The 18,600-nt window shown below is 37.9% G+C and overlaps 1 protein-coding gene across 5 annotated transcripts in view; it reads left to right on the forward strand.

The window, feature by feature from the left end:
• Positions 1-18,600, forward strand: part of CCDC92 (coiled-coil domain containing 92) — a 111,351-nt gene that overhangs the window by 90,162 nt on the left and 2,589 nt on the right. For 2 of the 5 annotated variants that reach the window (XM_074973279.1, XM_074973281.1), the window contains 2 exons: positions 16,611-16,756; positions 18,207-18,248. In XM_074973279.1, coding sequence (XP_074829380.1) covers positions 16,611-16,756; positions 18,207-18,248 — 188 coding nt within the window. Of the gene's footprint in view, positions 1-16; positions 98-244; positions 398-7,447; positions 7,470-16,610; positions 16,757-18,206; positions 18,249-18,600 lie in introns of those variants that run through there. The other 3 variants (XM_074973282.1, XM_074973280.1, XM_074973283.1) reach the window with 3 other exon arrangements.

Below are 18,600 nucleotides of genomic sequence, written 5' to 3' on the forward strand. Positions count from 1 at the left end.
CCCTGTTCCTATTTAGAAAACACAAATACGTTTCAGTGGATTGACTGAATTCTTCCCTGGAAGGGGAGGTGGCATAACTGCTGTCTTAGACCATAAGGTATGCCATGGGGGTATCTAATAAAAAGGGAAACCTGAAGGACTGTGTTGCCTTTGAGTTTTAGGGAAGTGACATTATTCTCCTCCTCTTCCGTTGCAGTGAATCTGTAGGGTGGGTGAAGAAAGAAAAGATGGAAGGACTGTGTGCGGGGAGGGTAAGGGTGGAATCTTTATTCAAGCCAAGGAGGTCTTTTATGTAAAGAGAGAGCCCATCATTTGTGGAAACAGTAAAGCTTGCCTTTGGAAATGGAGTGTTTTCCAGCCACCTAGCTGCTGTCTATCTCCAAACCCAAGAACTAAGGTGGGACAAAGAGGAGGTTGGAGGGGGGAGAGAGAAAGAGTCCTTGCATGTTTGTACATTGCCACTGTAAATTATAATAATATGCTTTTTTAATGTATATTAAACTGTCAAAAACTGAAGTAGGGACGATAAGATTGAAGAACACGGGGCTGTGGCAGCCCGAGGGTGGGATTGTAGAGTTCTGAGCTGCATTGCAGGTGCATAAGAAATATCCAGGAGACTTTGTTTGGATGGGTAAACACTTGAGCTAAAATGTGCCTTTGTTGATGTTTATACAGTAGGAATTCTCTCTTAATATTTTAAAAATTCATTTCATATCCGTGTGGCTATAGTGCAGTCTCTCCTTACATATTGCTTGTTCACTAGTAAATATAGTCCGTTAGGGTGGTACAGTAGTATGACTGTGAACTAGTAAGAGAATTATGATCTTGTTTTAGTTTAATATAGATGTACGTTTTTGCATTCATAAAACTATACTTATCCCTAGGTTCGTTTGACTATTTAAAACTATTGATATACTGGAACAGCTAATAAAATGACAAAAATAAAGAAATCTATCCATTAAATCCCATTTATGTTATCTGTTCTGTTGAATATTAAAGCTGTACATCGACTGAAGTATATTGAGATTTCAGTGGTGTTTTGTTGTTTCATTGAATTTTCAATTCAAAGGTGGGGAGATCATGATTCAGGAAGACATTGCATGCCTAAAAGAATATATAAAATGAGTAATTGGACAAACTGGTGCATAACTGCTGTAGCCTATTACTAAGTGTACTGCGTAATATATGTTAAAACATTGTTGCAGGAAGAACTGTGACAGCCAAGCTAAATGCTGTATACAAGATTCATAATAACTGAGTTGAAAATTAAAATTGTAAACAAGTAATTTTTAAAAAACTTTACAATTCATACTTTTGATTTCAAATTTTAAAAATGTTATCCTTTTGAACAGCAGTTTTCAAATGATCAAATTGCATTTTTCTTTGACATAATTTGTAAAATTAAAAACTTTTTTCAATGTGGCTCATTATTAAAATCTAAAACCTCTTGAGAATTACTGTGTATTTGTTTGGAGGAGTCATCAGTAAGCCTTTGTCATCAGTGGACAGAAAGAAAATTCCCCTCTGGTGTTTTTCCTGTAAAGAATGCACTTTTTGAAGATTGTATATAGTATAGTAGAAGGATTAGGATTGCAGGTGGAATAAACTAGCTTGCAAGCTTTGCTCTTGATATCATATTTAGCCTAGCATTTACTTTATTTAGAATTTTAAAAATACTGAAAGATGTCTAACGAATATTTAAAGCCAAATGTAAAATGGTATCTAGGGATTATTTTTATAGCATCAGTATCTCCAGTGTATACTTTGTATGTATGTAAGTGGACAAATATAAAATAATCCATCTTTCTGCCTGAGGTCTTGCAGATATGTTGTCTCATTATTTTTAATAGTAAAATATTCTAAATGACTAATTTTTAGAACCAAATTAGTCTTATTTCACCATGTTGTATATAACTTTGGTCTGTCATACTCCTGAAGTGCTGTTTCTGTAATGCTTTGAAACCTTTTGCGCCACCAGCTAACAAGTGACTTAACTGATCAGTTTGTCAGTAACTAATAGTAGCATTTCTTTGCAGTGGGATGAGGTATTGTAAGATCAGTGACCCAAATGACTTAATTGTAGTATTGGATGCTCTGTGGGAATGCATAGGCATGTACTGGCCAGAGAACAGTGTCTGTAGCTGTCTTGTTTCACAGTCTTTTCCTGTTCTCCCTTTCTTGATTCTAAAAGGGGTTTAGGAATCTAAGATCTGAAAAAAGGGAAGACCTAGAAAGGGAAAAATAAAGGTTTTATGAGATGATTGTACTAAGTGACTCTCATTTGAGGTCTGGCTCTTTATTCTGGCTTTTTCATGTCTGTTTACTGTAGTGCACAGTAAAACCATGCATTTGTTTCACAGCAACACCCTTATTGTATTCACAGACAAAAACACTTATACATACCTTTTGTAGATTCTGCTTTAAGGGATGAGAATATTTTACTATAAATTAATTGTACAAGCTAAATTAATATTGAATATTGTACAATAAACTAGTTTTCCAGCAGCTCCTACCATACCCTTTGAAATAACTGTGCTGAATGATGCAGCCCAGGAGAGTGGAAGGAGTTAAACTGGAGAGGTTACACATTGTTTGTAGAAAAAAACTTACTACAACTATATAACTAGAACTTGTTGATTCCTTTTGCATCTACGATATGCCAAAATAAAATTTCTGGGACATTCCCTAGCCCATTCTTGTTTTAGTGCTGTATTTAACTTTCGAACAAAAATGTTGAGTAAGATAATTCACTGAAGATTGTCATGCTTTGAATGTCTTTGTTTCCCTTTGCAAGAGCCAGTGTTTGCCTCTCTAATGAACTTCTCATAGCTGAGTACAAGAACTGTTACGTTTATTAGGCAATATTAAAACTGTTCCTCTACCTACAAGAGGATATAGATCAATACCCATAGTTCTATCTGTATTTCTCAGAATCTTTGTCACCATTGACTGAAGAAATTACTTTGCAGGGTAATGCTAGTATTATATCAGTATTGTATCTCAGCTAGTTGGAGAAGTCAGCTAACTAGATTGATAGTTCTGAACGTAGGATAAACACTTGAGAACTATTGTACTTAAATACACTTCCCCTCCCTCACATAATGTGTTCATAAAGCAACAATATAAGAAAATATTGCAAATACATTTCTACTGTTATATTTTGGGGACAGCCTTCCATTCAGTGAATTCAGTTGTAAAATTCTCATTGACTTTACTGCGGTCGGAATCAGGCCTTTAAAATGCTAGAAGATTAGTATTAGAGCACTGAGAGTCCTAGGATCTTGAAGATTGGTCCACCAGCACCGATCTTTTATGAAATGTATTTTTAGTTAACAAAAAGAGGCAAACATTTAACATTAACTGCATAACTTTTTCTTTCATGTTGCTTGTTACTCCTTTAGACAACAGATTTTTCACTTGCAGATAAAGTAAACACAACACTGTTTCTGCAATGGTAGATCTAACCCAGTGCACAGCATCTGTTCTCTGGTACAACTCATGCTGAAGATGCACATTGTTTGCAAAACAGGCCTTTAAAGTGAAACATACTGTGCTCAGAACTCTGACAGACATTCTATAAACTGTTTTCAAATTAACCTTTTTTTTATTTTATAAAGAAAAATCCTGTTTACTTTCTATCAGCTGCTTGTAGACAGTGGGTAGGCAGTTTTCCTGTGAAAATCTGTGAAATAATCTTTTTGCATGTAAACCCTACAAATGTAGCACTTTCTCTTGCTGTCTTAATTATTGAAAAGCAAACTCCATTTCAGGTGGGAACCAGAGTAAGCCCAAAGCAATTAAAAACAGAATATGTTGTTTTGTTTCCCATTACTTTTAAAGGTTTGGTTCAAATTGTCCATTCCCTATTATATTTCTAGTCTGCATAATTTAGGAGTATACAATAGCTGGGTGTAGTTTTAATAAGACATCTGTGAGTGTTTGTGTTTACTCTTCTGTTTAAAAAAACAAACAAACCCAAAAACCTATCATTCATATGCTATTCCTTAATTGCATTTTTCAAATAATACAACCATTGTTTGTCATGTGGACTTTTTGCTCTTAAAAATCTTATTTTGAGCAGAGTAAGGGAAGCAAAAATTTGAACATGTTTGTAGTTCTAAGTCATTATTCTAAAACAATGGAGCGTAAATTTATGAAACAGTATAACAGGAGGTAGATGAACAGGTAGTGAAATTTTTCACTGTTTTACACTATTTCAGTATTTTACACAAAAAATACCATTAAGTATGTTAGAGGGCTTGCTGCCTGCAAGTTACCATCAAAGTGAAGCAATTGAACATAGGTATGGAATTGTTGTCAGTTGTGTTCTGATTCGGATGTGCAGACGCTTTCTTTGTAAATGGATTTTCCAGGAAGGACGATTCTCTTTGCGGTGCTGAAAGACTCCACCTTGTTTTGCCCAGATATGTTTTACATATATACTAGATATAGTTTGAGATTTATGCATTGCTGTTCCGAGTAAACTGTTGATCGCTATGTGCAAATAAATGGATAAAGGCATTTGGACGTGTAATTTGGTTGAATAGGCAAATAGCTCCAGATCATATGGGGAAGGCGTCCTTTTCCTATAAAAAAGAGGCAAATCTAAAACCATGGAAATTAAATCCAAAGAACTAGTGTTAATGAAACATGAAAGTTGAAAAGTCAAGCATTCAGAATCAGGCCATTCCAAAAATGATGGCAAATCCTTTCCTCTGAATCTCTTTTGGGATTCTCACAATATTGTCAGTATAAACTCTTCCTTTAAAATAACATGAAAATATTGGCTCTGAGTTCATGAGGGAATTACTGAACACTTGAAAAATCCAAGAGATTTGGTTTCCTCTATATTTTAGAACCATATTTCTAATTTAAACACCATTATAGCTCCAGATTTATGTACAGAATACACAACACTCAGAATATGTCCTTGTAGGAAAAATTCTTTGTCTTGTAAATAATTTAGGGCCTGATCCTGCTTTTGGTTTTTTGCTTCCATTTTCAAGACCCTCTCTAACGAACTTCTTGTAGCTGATTACAAATTCTGTTACATTTATTAAGTGATATTAAAACTGTTTCTCTACCTAGAAGAGGATGGAACTTTTCTTTCTTTTTCACTGACTATGGAATTGTCTCTATTAGTGAAAATGACGTATGGTAGCTAGTTGTAATATTGCATCGCTGTCCACAAATCTAACTGTATTCAGGGCAGAAGGCAGAGCCCACCCTTTTGCTATGGCTTTCCCTTCCCTGATGGAAATTACATTAAGTAATAAACTACTGTCTGATCTCAAAATGGAGGAGAGAGAAATGAAGTGATGCTTTCAAGGGGGGCCCTGCTACTGGCAAAAGGAAGAGAAAACTCAAATCTGTACACAAAAGCTAGTTGAAATTTAACAATTTTTTTGCTCAAAAATTATTCTCAATTTTTTATGAATTTTTTTAATCAAAGTGATTACTGACATTTTCCTCCAAAATGGGTCTGTTTTTTAACACTTTGAAATGAAAATGTCAGAGTTTTTTTTTTTTTTCTTTTTTCCTGACCAGCTCAATGTGCAAGGCACTGGGATCCTGTAGTAATGGACATGGGTCACAGCCTATCTGCATAGGTATTTATACTATCTCTGGCACTCCTGACATTGTACAGAATCGTTTGCCCATGATGATGATGTCTAATACCATCTGTGAATCACTCCAGTGCTGGTGATCTCTTTATGTATAATGCCACATTATTTCTCTGACCTAATAGAAGCTTGCTTCAGTCTGTTCTGATTTAATTGTGGCATCTATGGGACTTGTGTAGTCTCAGGGGGTGAGAAGGATTGTATAATCTTCATTTTAATCATTCTTGCCAATACTTATGATTTTAAGGTAGATTGTGTCAAATTTACAGGAAGTTACTGAGGCATCTGTAAAGAGTACAAGGTGGCTTATCTTGTTCATTTTCTGAACATCTGGGAATTTTAAATTGTTGCTGTCAAGACTGTCTCCTCTTAATTGATCTTCCTGCTACTATGCTGGGGAGGCCACATATGTCTGTCTGGAAAACAGCAGGGGAAAATCACCTTGTAAAATAACCAGGAAAAATGTTAGAAGTGATTTCTTAACAAATATAGGACTATATTCTCATTCTGAGGGGAGGGAAAGACGTGTTAAATTTCTCTTTCCTCTCCAGAGACTATAATTATGCTTGAAATATCAAATAAAGCTTTGAAAAATGTGAGGGCAATGATACACGAATCATTGGTGGTAAAGAGATGGCAGTTTAGGCAGACTTGTATATCTGAATCATGAGAGATGTTGGCTTAATAGTAAGCGTCTTATATTTTCTGTAGCAACCAGGGAAAGGAAAATATTTACCATAGACTGTAGGAAGGAGATTGTGTGGTCCTGTTATATAGTGAAGGCTTCTACGTTGCAGTTTTTAATCAAAAGGAGAAACGTGTGCATGTCTGTCATATTTTATTATTTATTCCTTTGAGTTTCATGTTTTTCCAGTAATATAAAAAGTCAGTTTGACAGGAACACTTTTGTCATCTGTGAAACCGAAGCTGACAGGAAAGGGTCTTCAAAAGATACTCTGTGCCCCTGCTTTCTTTAGGTGACTTCTTGAAACTGAATTTCCTACAACACACAAGAAAATATTCTGTCAGCTTGTGGTATGTTTTGATGAAGTAAGGAATTGGTTCTCAGCTGAGAGGAAGTTAGTTGTCTGCCTGGATAAGTAGCGTATTCCAGCATAAGATCTGAATGCATGTCTGGAGGGTGCTCAAGTGCTTGTTATGTCTGGAGATGGATGGAATGGGTACCATCTGGAAAGAGATGACTTTCTTGTTTAACTGATCTCCCTCAGTCAAAAATAAAACCTTATCAGAATGGCTAGTTAGCTTCATTCTAGCACTGTCTTAATATGTTCTCCCTCCTGGATTCTAAACCACCATCTCTCTGCTCTTATCTTATGATGTGAGTGTTATATGAAGGCATTCCAGTTTGTCCACAGGAGCCTGATACACAGCCAGAAAAGGCTTCTGACTACCTCAGAAATATTTTGAACTACATCCAAACACTTCAGATCAGAAGGGGCCCTTCTCTCAGCCCTGCCTATCATTTGTGAAGCAAGATTCCTACTTTTGTCAACTTTCAGTTTAATTTATTTTACTTTTTGGTTTAAGAATACATACATATACACATACATATATATATATATATATATATATATATATATATATATTTTTTTTTAAAGAAAAAATACTCTGTAGGTCTGAGACAGATCTACCATGAAGCGTTTTTTTCTGGTATGCCACAGTAGAGTGGGACTTGGCCTCTAAGAGCTGCTGAATACGTCGGCTTTTGACTTGTATCAAGATTTCATCTTGCATAATGTAGTTCATTTTGGCAGGTAACACTGCATCATCCACACACAGCCATGCTGACACTGAGAGGAGCCAGGAAAACATTCACTTCTTGGGGTGGGTAGAAGAATTTTAACATTTATTTAAGACTTCATGCTAGAAGGTGAGTGAAGTCTTGGACTGATTCTTACACAAACAAATCTACTTGCATGTTGCATTTGGTGCACCTGAAGGAACGTTGTTTGATTAAATTTATCTGTTCCTCTGCCTCTAGGAAAAAGGAAATTGAGAATCTGTGTATGTCCATAAATCTTTATGGGCAGGTTGGGGCTTGATCCTGAATTTCTTATTCTATTTACATATTTTTCCTTTTGGCCTCCATTGAGACCACCACCTTCATCTACATCTCCTGGGTTTGGGTGGGAGGGTGGAACATTGTATGTTTGTCTAGATAAAAGAACTTGCACAACCGTGCCGACACGCTCATTGTGCTAATGCCAGTATGAAAACTATAGGGGTATATCTACACTGTAGCTGGGAGAGAGCCCCCCAGCCTGGGTAGACTTGGTTAGCACTCTAAAAATAGCAGTGCAGAGCTCAGATCCAGGGGGCTGGGTGGGCTTGAGAATCCATACTGCTACTTGAGCCACACCAGCCACGTAGCTATTTTTAGTATGTTAGATTGAGCTGAACTAGCATAAGTCTGGCTACCCAGAATGGATGTTCACTCCCAGCTGAAGTGTAGACATACCCTAAATAACTAGCAGTATTGTAGCTGTAAAACAGCTGTCATGCTCGCTATTGTTTGTAATCGGCGGAGTTTGACTTGTAAATACCATCCTCTCTTAATTCGTATCACTTCTTAAATATTTGGAAAGGCTGAAAGACTTTTTTTCTTTAAATAGTTGAAAAACTAAATATTTTATGACAGGTTTCAGAGTAGCAGCCGTGTTAGTCTCTATCCACAAAAAGAAAAAGGAGGACTTGTGGCACCTTAAAGACTAACAAATTTATTTGAGCATAAGCTTTTGTGAGCTACAGCTCACTTCATCAGATGCATTCAGTGCATTTGTTAGTCTCTAAGGTGCCACAAGTACTCCTTTTTCTTTTTAAACATTTTATGGTATCTATAACTTTTAGGGTTTTTTTGACTGTTGGCCTTACTCATGCGAATCGTCATGCTGACTTCAATAATGCTACTCATATGCGTAAGAGTTGAAGGCCTGGGTCCTTAAATAGCCCAGATGGATTCAGCTGCCGTCAGTCTGGTGAGAAACCTTCTCTTTCCCCCTACTTCATACTAGTCTCACTCTTGACAGCAATTGGCACGTTCTTTCTTTTCTGGGAGGGCAGAAGGTAACTTACTTCGATACCATCCCAAAGCTAGAAGAAAACATCGGGTATAGGGTTTTCTCCTTTGGATTTTCTGTTGGAGTCAATGGGAGTTGTGCCCAAGTAAGGATTTCAGGGTTCAGCTTATAAAAACTTACTGCTATCCTACCTGCTCGGAAAAACCTCAGATTCCCATGCAAGTAGTTCTTGAGTCTGGATCTCACTTTGTAGACAGGTCCCTTGTGTCATGCATCAACTAACCTGAGTTTATGAAAACAATTGTCAGACAAGTTGCATGGAAGGATACTGATTCAGAACCGCACATATAAATTCTAAGGTGAATCCATACATGCATTAATGAGTAGAGCCTTTATAATGAATGCAAAGCAACTAGATGAAATACTGTTCCTAACTACACTTTAGATTCAGTGTTTATTTTACAATGCTGACTGGGTTTTTTTTGCAGCTTTGGTTTTTTGTAGGGTGTTCTGTTTTTTTATACTCAGTGATGGGATTAATTCTGTGATTTGATTACCCTTGTTTTATCAGTAAATCTCATACTTATAAAAAATGATGTAGAAGTTATTACATTAATTGTAGAAGTATTTAGCAACTGTTCAGATGTCACTTGAATCTTTAGCAGCCTAAAAGACATGATGGAATGTGATCACCTTAAAACAATCTCCTTGCTATGAAGTTTTTTCCCTTAATGTAGTAATAATACTTTGCACTTGTTTAGTTCTGCATACTCTAGGAAAGGGATGCTATGAACTTGAAATTGAGTCAGGTTTTAAAAAGAAGTTAAAAATAGTTTCAGGTACTGAGCTTGCTCCAAAGTCCATTCCTGTCATTTTTTGTGATTTTTAAGAAACAATCCCCTGTTGCTAGGTGAAAGACCGACACAAATAGGGAAACCGATTGTACATGGAAACAGTGAAACTTACTAGATGTAAGGTGTTTGCTTACTTTAGGCCATCTGACATCTGAACAGGTTTTTATTTCCTCTAGCTTTTCGCTTGAGTCTGCATGTTATTTCTAACAGTAATTAAAAAAAAATTTTCAGACAAAAGTGTAATTTTTAAGTTTACAGTATCCCTGTAAGTCTTCTGAACTAATTACAAAAAGTAATATTCTAAATCATAAAGTTCAAAGTTAGCTGCCTTTTGTTCAAGGACTGACTGTGTTACAATGAGTTCCCATTGGTGACGTGTACTTTCAGGATGCTGCCATTGTTTCTAATTGTGCACCAGTCTAGTGCTCTCTTCATCCATACATCTCAACATATTTTAAGATGAAATGTAGAGCATGAGATGGAGTTTGAAAGGTCATGCTATTCACTCAAAAGGGGGTTACAAATTTTAAAATTCCGCCAGCCATGCTGAGTGCATCCCATTGAATAGCACTGAGTTCCTGTGAAAACAAAGCAATATCCTCTTGTCCTGTAGGAGTGGTGAAGCATTAGTTCTATCAAAGTGTTTGTGCAAAAACTTAAATTATTTTCAAAAGTACAGTTGATGCATCCAGAAAAACAAAATACAATTCTGTTTGTACATGTGTGCTCAGCTGCCTACCTGCACTCCCCAGACCATGAAGCATCCTCCCAAGGGAGCAAAATAACCTTTATGAGCACATAAGGGAGGGCCATGCACCGTCCTTTTTAGTGGCTTTTGCATCAGTCTCCAAAGGCTGTGGTCGAGTGCATCCAGTTCTGCCCTCAGTTACACCATTGTAAAATGAGAGGAACTGAACTCTCAGAAGCTTGTCCAAACTGTCTAGACGTGTAGTACCTAATCTCATTAAGGTAAACATAGTCTTTTTGTTTCAATACCATTTGTAGTTCTTTGGCTCATGCCTGACACAAAGCAAAATAACAGTCAAAGAGCTGTCTTCATGTAGTAGTGACAGTGCTCTCAGTACGGGACAGTAGTTTAGTTCATTTCTGTTGACCATGCGGGAACTCTTCATTAAAAGCATTAATGGCAGCATTATCCTGTTCATTAATACCTTTAGTGCATGAAATAATTCCCAGATCACAAGCATTCCCTGGCAAAGCAAAGAACAAAACCCTATTGAGCGAGGACAAAGAGCTAAAGTGTAAAGAGCAAGCTATGTACGCAACATAGAGAATGAGCTGCTTCAAAGGCACCAAAAAGAAACTTTGATTGTTTCTGGACATAGTGTGCTTTGTAAATACTAGACACACCAGGAAAGGTTAAGGTATCTCCCATTCTTTTCTAAATCCTCCTTCGGTCTGCACTCTTCTGGGGTGTTGGGCCCAGATCTTTCAAACCTCTTCCCTCTATTCCCCGCTTAAATCCATGCTTGTGATACTCTTGGGGAAGTGCGTGGGAAATGTTTAATATATTTCTAGTTTCTGATCATCTTGCCCTAGAAAATGTAGCCCAACCACAGACTAAGTGAATCAGTAATAGAGGTCCAGCTTGTTACACAGCCAGGTTTATTCAGATTGATCCTTTCTTATGCTCATATGATTTGTGCTTTGGAACATCAGTTTCAGAATTTTTGGAATTATCATCCCTAACAATCCATTTCAAGTTAAGTTTGCATCTTGTTCAGTTACTGTGTGCCTAGCAGTACAAAACAATTTGCTGTCAACCCAGGAAAATAATAATTTATACTTTTTATTTAACTGGCTTCCAATAGATAGCTCAAGTGAAGATTTTTTTATTCTTTTCCCAGATGAGTAAATAATAATGTGTTCAGCCCTTCCTCTCTTCCTATATTACCAGATGGATAGTGCATTAGCTAATAGATGTCTAGCAAAAAAACATATTGCAGAATTAGAGCCAGCTGAATGATGATGATTGATCAGCTAGCATCTGAGAAGCTGTTCAACTGTCAGTTGTCTTGAGTTTTTCCAGTTCTTCTCCCGATCCACCCCTTGCTCTAGGAAAAGTCATGTAGATTAGGATTCAATGACATTTCTGCACTGCAAAAGCATAGAATTCAAAAAGGCAGGCAGCTATTATATGTCAATACAATGACTCTGTCTTCCAAAGATATAAAGTTCCCTCTTATTTGTATGGAGTGATATTTTCCCCCCATTTCCAAGAAAATGCACAACTTCTTCCACAGAGACTATATAGAGTTGTTTCCACCTGTCTTGGAAGAGGGTAATATGGCTGGGCAGGCTAACAGTGGAATTGGGGGATGCCCACATATCCATGGAAACTTCAGCAGAAGTGAATGCTGCTTTGTGTAGCATTATCTTTATCATTGCCCTTCACCTTCTGTTTTTCTGAGAGGAAGAGGTAAGGTGCAGGCATGACCACAAGGCATCCCCTGGGATTTGCTGTAGTGCAAAGTAAAAACACAGGAAGACCCCCCCCAGGACATTCTCAGGATTGGAGGGCTGTGCTCCCTATATCATCCAGAGGAAGGAGAAAACTGCTTACCTGAGAGGGGCTGCTACCGCAGAAACACTTGTGAATTAAATTCCATAGATTTCCCTGATTAACTTCTGCAAGGGAGAGTGTCCTAGGTCCATATTGTCAATTTCTGATGTCACATTTTCCTGCCAGCCTCATAAAACTAATCTGTTTTATTTTTTCCTTCAAAGACTAGTTAATCCCAATGTGATCCTTAGCTCCCTTAGGTCTTATGTGAAAAAAATAACCCCTGGTGTGGAGTAATACTACTGTATAATAGTAGATTATTATACAGGTTGTCTTGTTTTCTGACATATATTATTATTTTGTTGAATATATTTATTTGGAAGGTTTATATATTCTGAACATCTTTTCTGTTACTTCTTTGTGTCTTTAAGGCTTTTAATTTTTTCTTAAAACTTTTCACCTCACTTTAACCTACAGGCACAAAGCTGCTGTCAATAATGATCGTGATAGGAAAGGTTTCCAGATATTATTTATAGACATCTCTTTCACAAAAAAGTTTCTTTTTATACACTGAAATTAACCAAAGAAATCAGTTGCTGATATTAACAAAAATCCTATTTGAGCCCCCATCTGCCACTGCAGCTCTTTTAAGAGGGTAAAGCACTGTAACCATATCTGAAAATCCTACCATGTTTGGGGAATGGTCTCTAATGCAGATTTCATTCTGCTGTTGCATTCAGTCAGTGAGAATACAATGAGCACTTAAGAATCAGATGATGCTATAAAGCTTTTATCTGGCTGAACTTGGCTTTGCAGAGAAGGCTACATCATTCTGAAAAGGTAATGCAACAGAAATATTGACAATGCTTAAAATTAATGGTGCCCCAAGGTCATTAATACAGCTGAAAAGTCCATTTAAAAATTATCATCTGGCCTTGTGGGCTCTGACAAAATACAGTTATGATGGCAACAGAGTGACTCTCAGCAAAGCCTCCTCCCTCACTTGCAAAGCAGTTATGACTGTTCTGAACCAATCCTGTTTTACTGAAATCCAGGTATACCAGACCATCCACCCAAAGCTTTTTTGTTACTTGTCCAACCCAGTAGTCTTTTGCTTAGAGCTCTGTTGGACTATAACTTTCCATTGCTTTATGTATTATGATTATGGTGATTTAATTGCCTACTAACTAGCTTTGTACATTGTCAGCACAGTGCTGGCAAGGCTACCACCCACCCCAGCAAAGACTGAACGAGCAGTGTTAATTTAGAATTCTTTTTGTAAAACAATCATTCTAATCCGTGAGCTTTTTTCTGCAAATCAGCTGAAAGCTCCATGCTACACTTCCATGGAAACTGATTCCCAAAAAGCCCCTTTACCCCATTTTTGACAAGCCAACTCTTGTTTCCATGGGAATAGCAGCCTCTAGCTGACTCATCAGAACTGTGTATTTCAGCTCTGGCTACCAAGTAAGATCAGCAAGACCCTGTTTTTTAACTATCAGCTAGATTCAAGAGGCCACAAAAACGTCTGGTTCTCACTTTGGGGTGAGGGGTTGAAGTCGGAAAGTAGTGTTACTTTTAGAAACATTTTTCAATTTCATTAATTTAATTTGCTGTTAATGTTCCCAAATAAAGATGTTTTACAAAATGTAATTACATACCTAAAAGAACATCTTTTATGTTTTAAGTTCAAGCATTTAAGGTTGCCAGTGTGACCTTAATTCTTCCCCCTTGTTTGTCCATCCTATGCCCTGAATGAGTCAGGGATCCTGGGGGGAGGGGGGAAGTCATGTAATTAAATAATGTATCGTAACGCATATGGCACAAGAGGGAGGAAACAAGATTGCATGGGCAACCATAAATCTGGCACTTCCTAATGCTTGAGTACTTGACTTTGCCACCTTAACATTAATTCTCTTAACATGACAGGTTTCAGAGTAGCAGCCGTGTTAGTCTGTATTTGCAAAAAGAAAAGGAGTACTTGTGGCACCTTAGAGACTAACCAATTTATTTGTGCATAAGCTGCATCATAAGATGCATCCGATGAAGTGAGCTATAGCTCACGAAAGCTTATGTTCAAATAAAATCGTTAGTCTCTAAGGTGCCACAAGACCTCCTTTTCTTTTTTCTCTTAACATAGTCTCTTGTACATACTTTTGTCCTTCTTTTAAAGTTTAAACAAATTGTTACGAAAAACTGTGACACTCCTCATCGTGTGTCATCAGTGTTTGTACCCTGAACCTGCAGGACAGACTTCTGCCACTGAGCTACAGGGCTAACTACAATAGCTGGCAGTAGGAGAAGGCTGTTGTCCCAGCAGGGGTATGGGCTACTGGAGCCAGGGAATGTTCAGGAGTAGCTTGGCACACATCTGTCTTCCCCCTTTCTTGGAGTTTGAGGGAGCTCCTGCCTGTTGCCGTGCCCTCAGAAGGGGGATGGGCCCCATAAGCGTATGCCAGTATGGGGGGAGCCTGGTTCATGCTCTCATACACCAGCGGCTGCAACAGCTCCACATGTTTCCGGTATAGCGTGTGCTGATGCTGTCGCTTTGTCAGCATGCACCCAGCTCGTTAGAATGTTTGTCGTCAATTATTATTTTGATGTGGTGCCAAAACTTTCCTGAGGCATGCAAGGAAGAGAAGGGAAATGGTGATTTTCAAACGTTCATAACTTTATCAAACCTCAACAACTTCATGGGACCAACAAATGGCACTTCCCTAGCCTGAGGGCTTTCTTCCTGCAGAATTTCAAAGACCTGCTGCAAACAGTGGAGGTGTTAGAGCTTCTCAAAAAAAAAAATTGTTAGGCAACCTAAATATAGAGATTACTACCAAATCAAAATGCATCAATAAGTACAGCAGCACTGGATACCCCTACTTCTTGGTTGGCTTGGAGACTGGCATTACTGATATTACAGCTTTCTTTACTGGATTCTTTAGTGGAGCATTAAGTAATCAGGGAAGCTGGTGTTCTGTCATAATTTCCTCCCAAAACCATCTAATTCCTGGACACAACTTCCACATGTGCAAAAATGTTCCCCCTTCCCTGCAGTCTCTCCAAGAGATTTTAAAGTGATGAAGGTTCAGTTAGAAACACAGGGGCTGAGGTTACATAATACCTCACATAAAATGGAGGTATGGCAACTATATCAATTGCATGCTATCACTTCTGGATTTCTGGCAGCTACTCTGTGCAGATCCCCTGGGACTAGAACACTCCAAAATGCCCTTTTAAAATAATCTCAAGAATCAGACCCTGACCACTGCCTTAATGCCTTCCTCCAAAAGGAGAATATTACTGCCCTTGCCACAGGGTCCCATCTTGCTTTTGTCCTTGATCACACCATGCTCAGTAGAGTCCCTGTGGTCACACTTAGAATCATTATTGTCATCCCATGAGCTGCAGTTATTATGGTAGTGCAGTGGAAAGGTGTCTTTAGTGTTGTGTAGCTCTCTCACTCAATGTTGTCCTATTCACAGATTATAAAGCCAGAAGACACCACTGTGGTCATCTAGTCTGTTAGCCATCTCCATCTCTTCAGTGCCACAGGGCAGATCTAAGACCTAGATAACTACTGCCTTACAGTCTGTAGAATCCAATGCCTTAATGTTTCTGTTTGTACCAATATTTTATGAGTACCAGAAACAGAGCCATATTCTCTTTAAATGACACATCCCATTGGTCCATTGTCTTGTTCTATAGTATGTCATCACAGAATCTTGGACATTCTGTCTTGTATAGAGATGTCGGGAGGCTGTTCTCCAGTACTGAGAATCCTGCAAGAAGTTGCAAGGATCTGTATTACAGTGCAGTAGAAAATGCTATCAGAGACAGAATAGCGCAATACAACATAGAGTTCTCCTCGAGCAACCTTCTCTTAGTGCAGGTTCCATTGTATCCATTTGAGCAAAAGTCAACTTCCATTAGGTAATCTTAACAACAGTTTCAAAGTATCCCAGCCCCGGATGTTTCCAGCACATTTGGCTCAACCTTTAGTTAAAGGCAAATGATTTGCTGGTCTCTTGGACGTTCACGTAAGATTTCACCATACTTGGGTACAATACACTTCAGTGCTTTGTTTCCGTGCCCTATATAGGGGGAGTTACTGCGTGTGCCTAATTTCCTGTGCTTCAAGAGGTGAATCAAAGTCCACAGTAAAACAGACATCTACTATTCTGTTTTCTTGGAACTCCACTTTTATCTTGTTAAGGGATTAGTACCTAAAAGCCTGTCTGGAGCTAATGCTTTAATGTGTTAACTACAAACAAATGAGCACCCTGTGTCCCCCGCCCCTGGCTCTCAGCATGGAGGCTGCTGCCTAGAATGCACTCAGACTTTCTATGAATGTTAATGACCATTTCCAATAATAGGTGTAATTAAATGCTTTAAACAGGTAATGTGAAATGCCTTTTACTCTTTGTGGGCCTGATTCTGCTTTTGTACTGGTTCTACATGAGTGTAACTCTACTGACATTATTGGAGTTGCTCCTGATTCACCCAAGGCTAGAACTGGACTCTTTATATCTGCAAGGTAACTGTGTGCTATAACTCTGATTCTCTTTAATAACAGGTTCCTCGATGTCAGGATGGCAGCTTCAAACCTGGAGAACCAGTTGCACAGTGCCCAGAAGAATCTGTTGTTTCTCCAGCGGGAACATGCCAACACACTCAAAGGCTTGCATGCTGAGATTCGACGACTGCAACAACATTGCACAGGTAATACTTCCAGCAGTGTTGCTATGATCACTCAGCAGGCTCAGCTTTGCGAAAGGCTTCACTCCCAAGTCCTCTCCTTCCTGAAGCCATTTGAAATACTATTTCACAATAGTATTCAAATATTATTTGACCAATTGCACTTCCAGAAGAAGCTTGGTATATTATATTTTAGTAATTGCATAAAAACCTGCAGGTTCATGCCATTTCTCAGTATTGAAATCGCCATAAATCATCATCTCCTGTTTTGGACTTAGCTCAAACAATGTACATTTCTGAGTACACAAACTATTGTAATAAATAAAGTACAATTGTTAAAATAACTGAAAAGCCTGTTTTGTGAAGTGTTCTCTCATATTTATTTCATGTACATTGGCTTTCTTGCTAATATGGTAATCTGCAGTGGATCCCTTAGTTCAAAGTAGAAAGGTTCTGCTATAATTTATTATAGCAAATAATAATGTACAGTAGAACATCAGAGTTATGAACTGACCCGTCAACCACACTCCTCAATTGAAACCGGAAGTACACAATCAGGCAGCAGCAGAGACACTCCCTCCCTCCCAAAAAAGCAGTACAGTACTGTGTTAAAAATAAACTACGAAAAGAATAAAAGCAAAGGAGCATTTTTCTTCTGCATGGTAAAGTTTCAAAGCTGTAGTAAGTCAGTGTTCAGTTATAAATTTTTGAAAGAACAACCCTAATGTTTTGTTCAGAGTTACGAGCAACCTCCATTCCCGAGGTGTTTCTAACTGAGGTTCTACATGTTTTAAGGGCTTATAAAAATGTTTGTAGTGCAAAATATGTATGTATGGTCTAGCAAAAATAATTTGCACTCAGGTCTAATGTGTTGATAACTGATTTTGATGTAGTAGCAAAGATCACTCTTATATTTCTACTGGCTCCATCTAATGTGAATTACTGTACCAGCACCAAATGAACGTAGAAACCCTCTTAGGTCCCAGCTAGTGTGTATTCCCAGCCAATGCAGGATTTTCCCCTATGGTATATTCTCCAAAGCTTTGTCCAGTCAACAACTTTTGAGAGAATATTTCACAGTATTCATGTACAGGTGTGCACTGGGCTCAAGCAAAATAGCCTATTAAACTAATCAATGGCAAACAATGCTAATAAGTGAAAAAACGGACAGAACAGATTTTACTCTTCAATTTTAGTCATGAAAATCATTTTAAGTATTTACACAATAAACATGTCAGAACACTTAATTCAATCAAATTAAACCCAAAACTTAACATGTGCAGCTGCAGGATACAGGGGTAGTTTGGAGAGCATTTTCTGTAGCTTTCTTTAAGGCACTGACTTAAATCTGTTGAAGCAGACTTTTGCTACTAGAAACATCTATGAATGCAAAACACAGTTCTAACCTCTTTACAGATATGCTCTATTTTAATCATACGTAATGTCCAGAAAATAAAACCTGTTTCTTTTTTAGATTTGACCTATGAGCTGACTCTGAAAAGTTCGGACCTGGCAGGTAAGAAATGCAGTGCAGGTGATGCTTTTCATGTTCTGGTTAACGTCTTCCATCTTTTGGTGTGTTTGTGAGTGCGTGTGAGTGAGAGGTGTGGGCATCCATTTTTTTTATTATTATTATTATTATTATTTTAAACACATCACAAGTATGTAATAACACTTTTCACTTAGAATGTTCAGTGCCTTCCAACCAAGGATCCCAAAATGCTTTCTTGCTTGCTAGGCTTAATTTCTGAATGCTTTTGAAGAGTTCCTATCCCAGGGTCACAAAGAAGCCTATGGAAGGACCAGGAATAGAACCCAGAACTGCTGACTCCCATTTCTTTGTTTTAACCACCAGACCAGCATTTCCT

This window comes from Natator depressus, chromosome 15 (genome assembly GCF_965152275.1).
Source record: "Natator depressus isolate rNatDep1 chromosome 15, rNatDep2.hap1, whole genome shotgun sequence".
Lineage (NCBI taxonomy): Eukaryota > Metazoa > Chordata > Testudines > Cheloniidae > Natator > Natator depressus.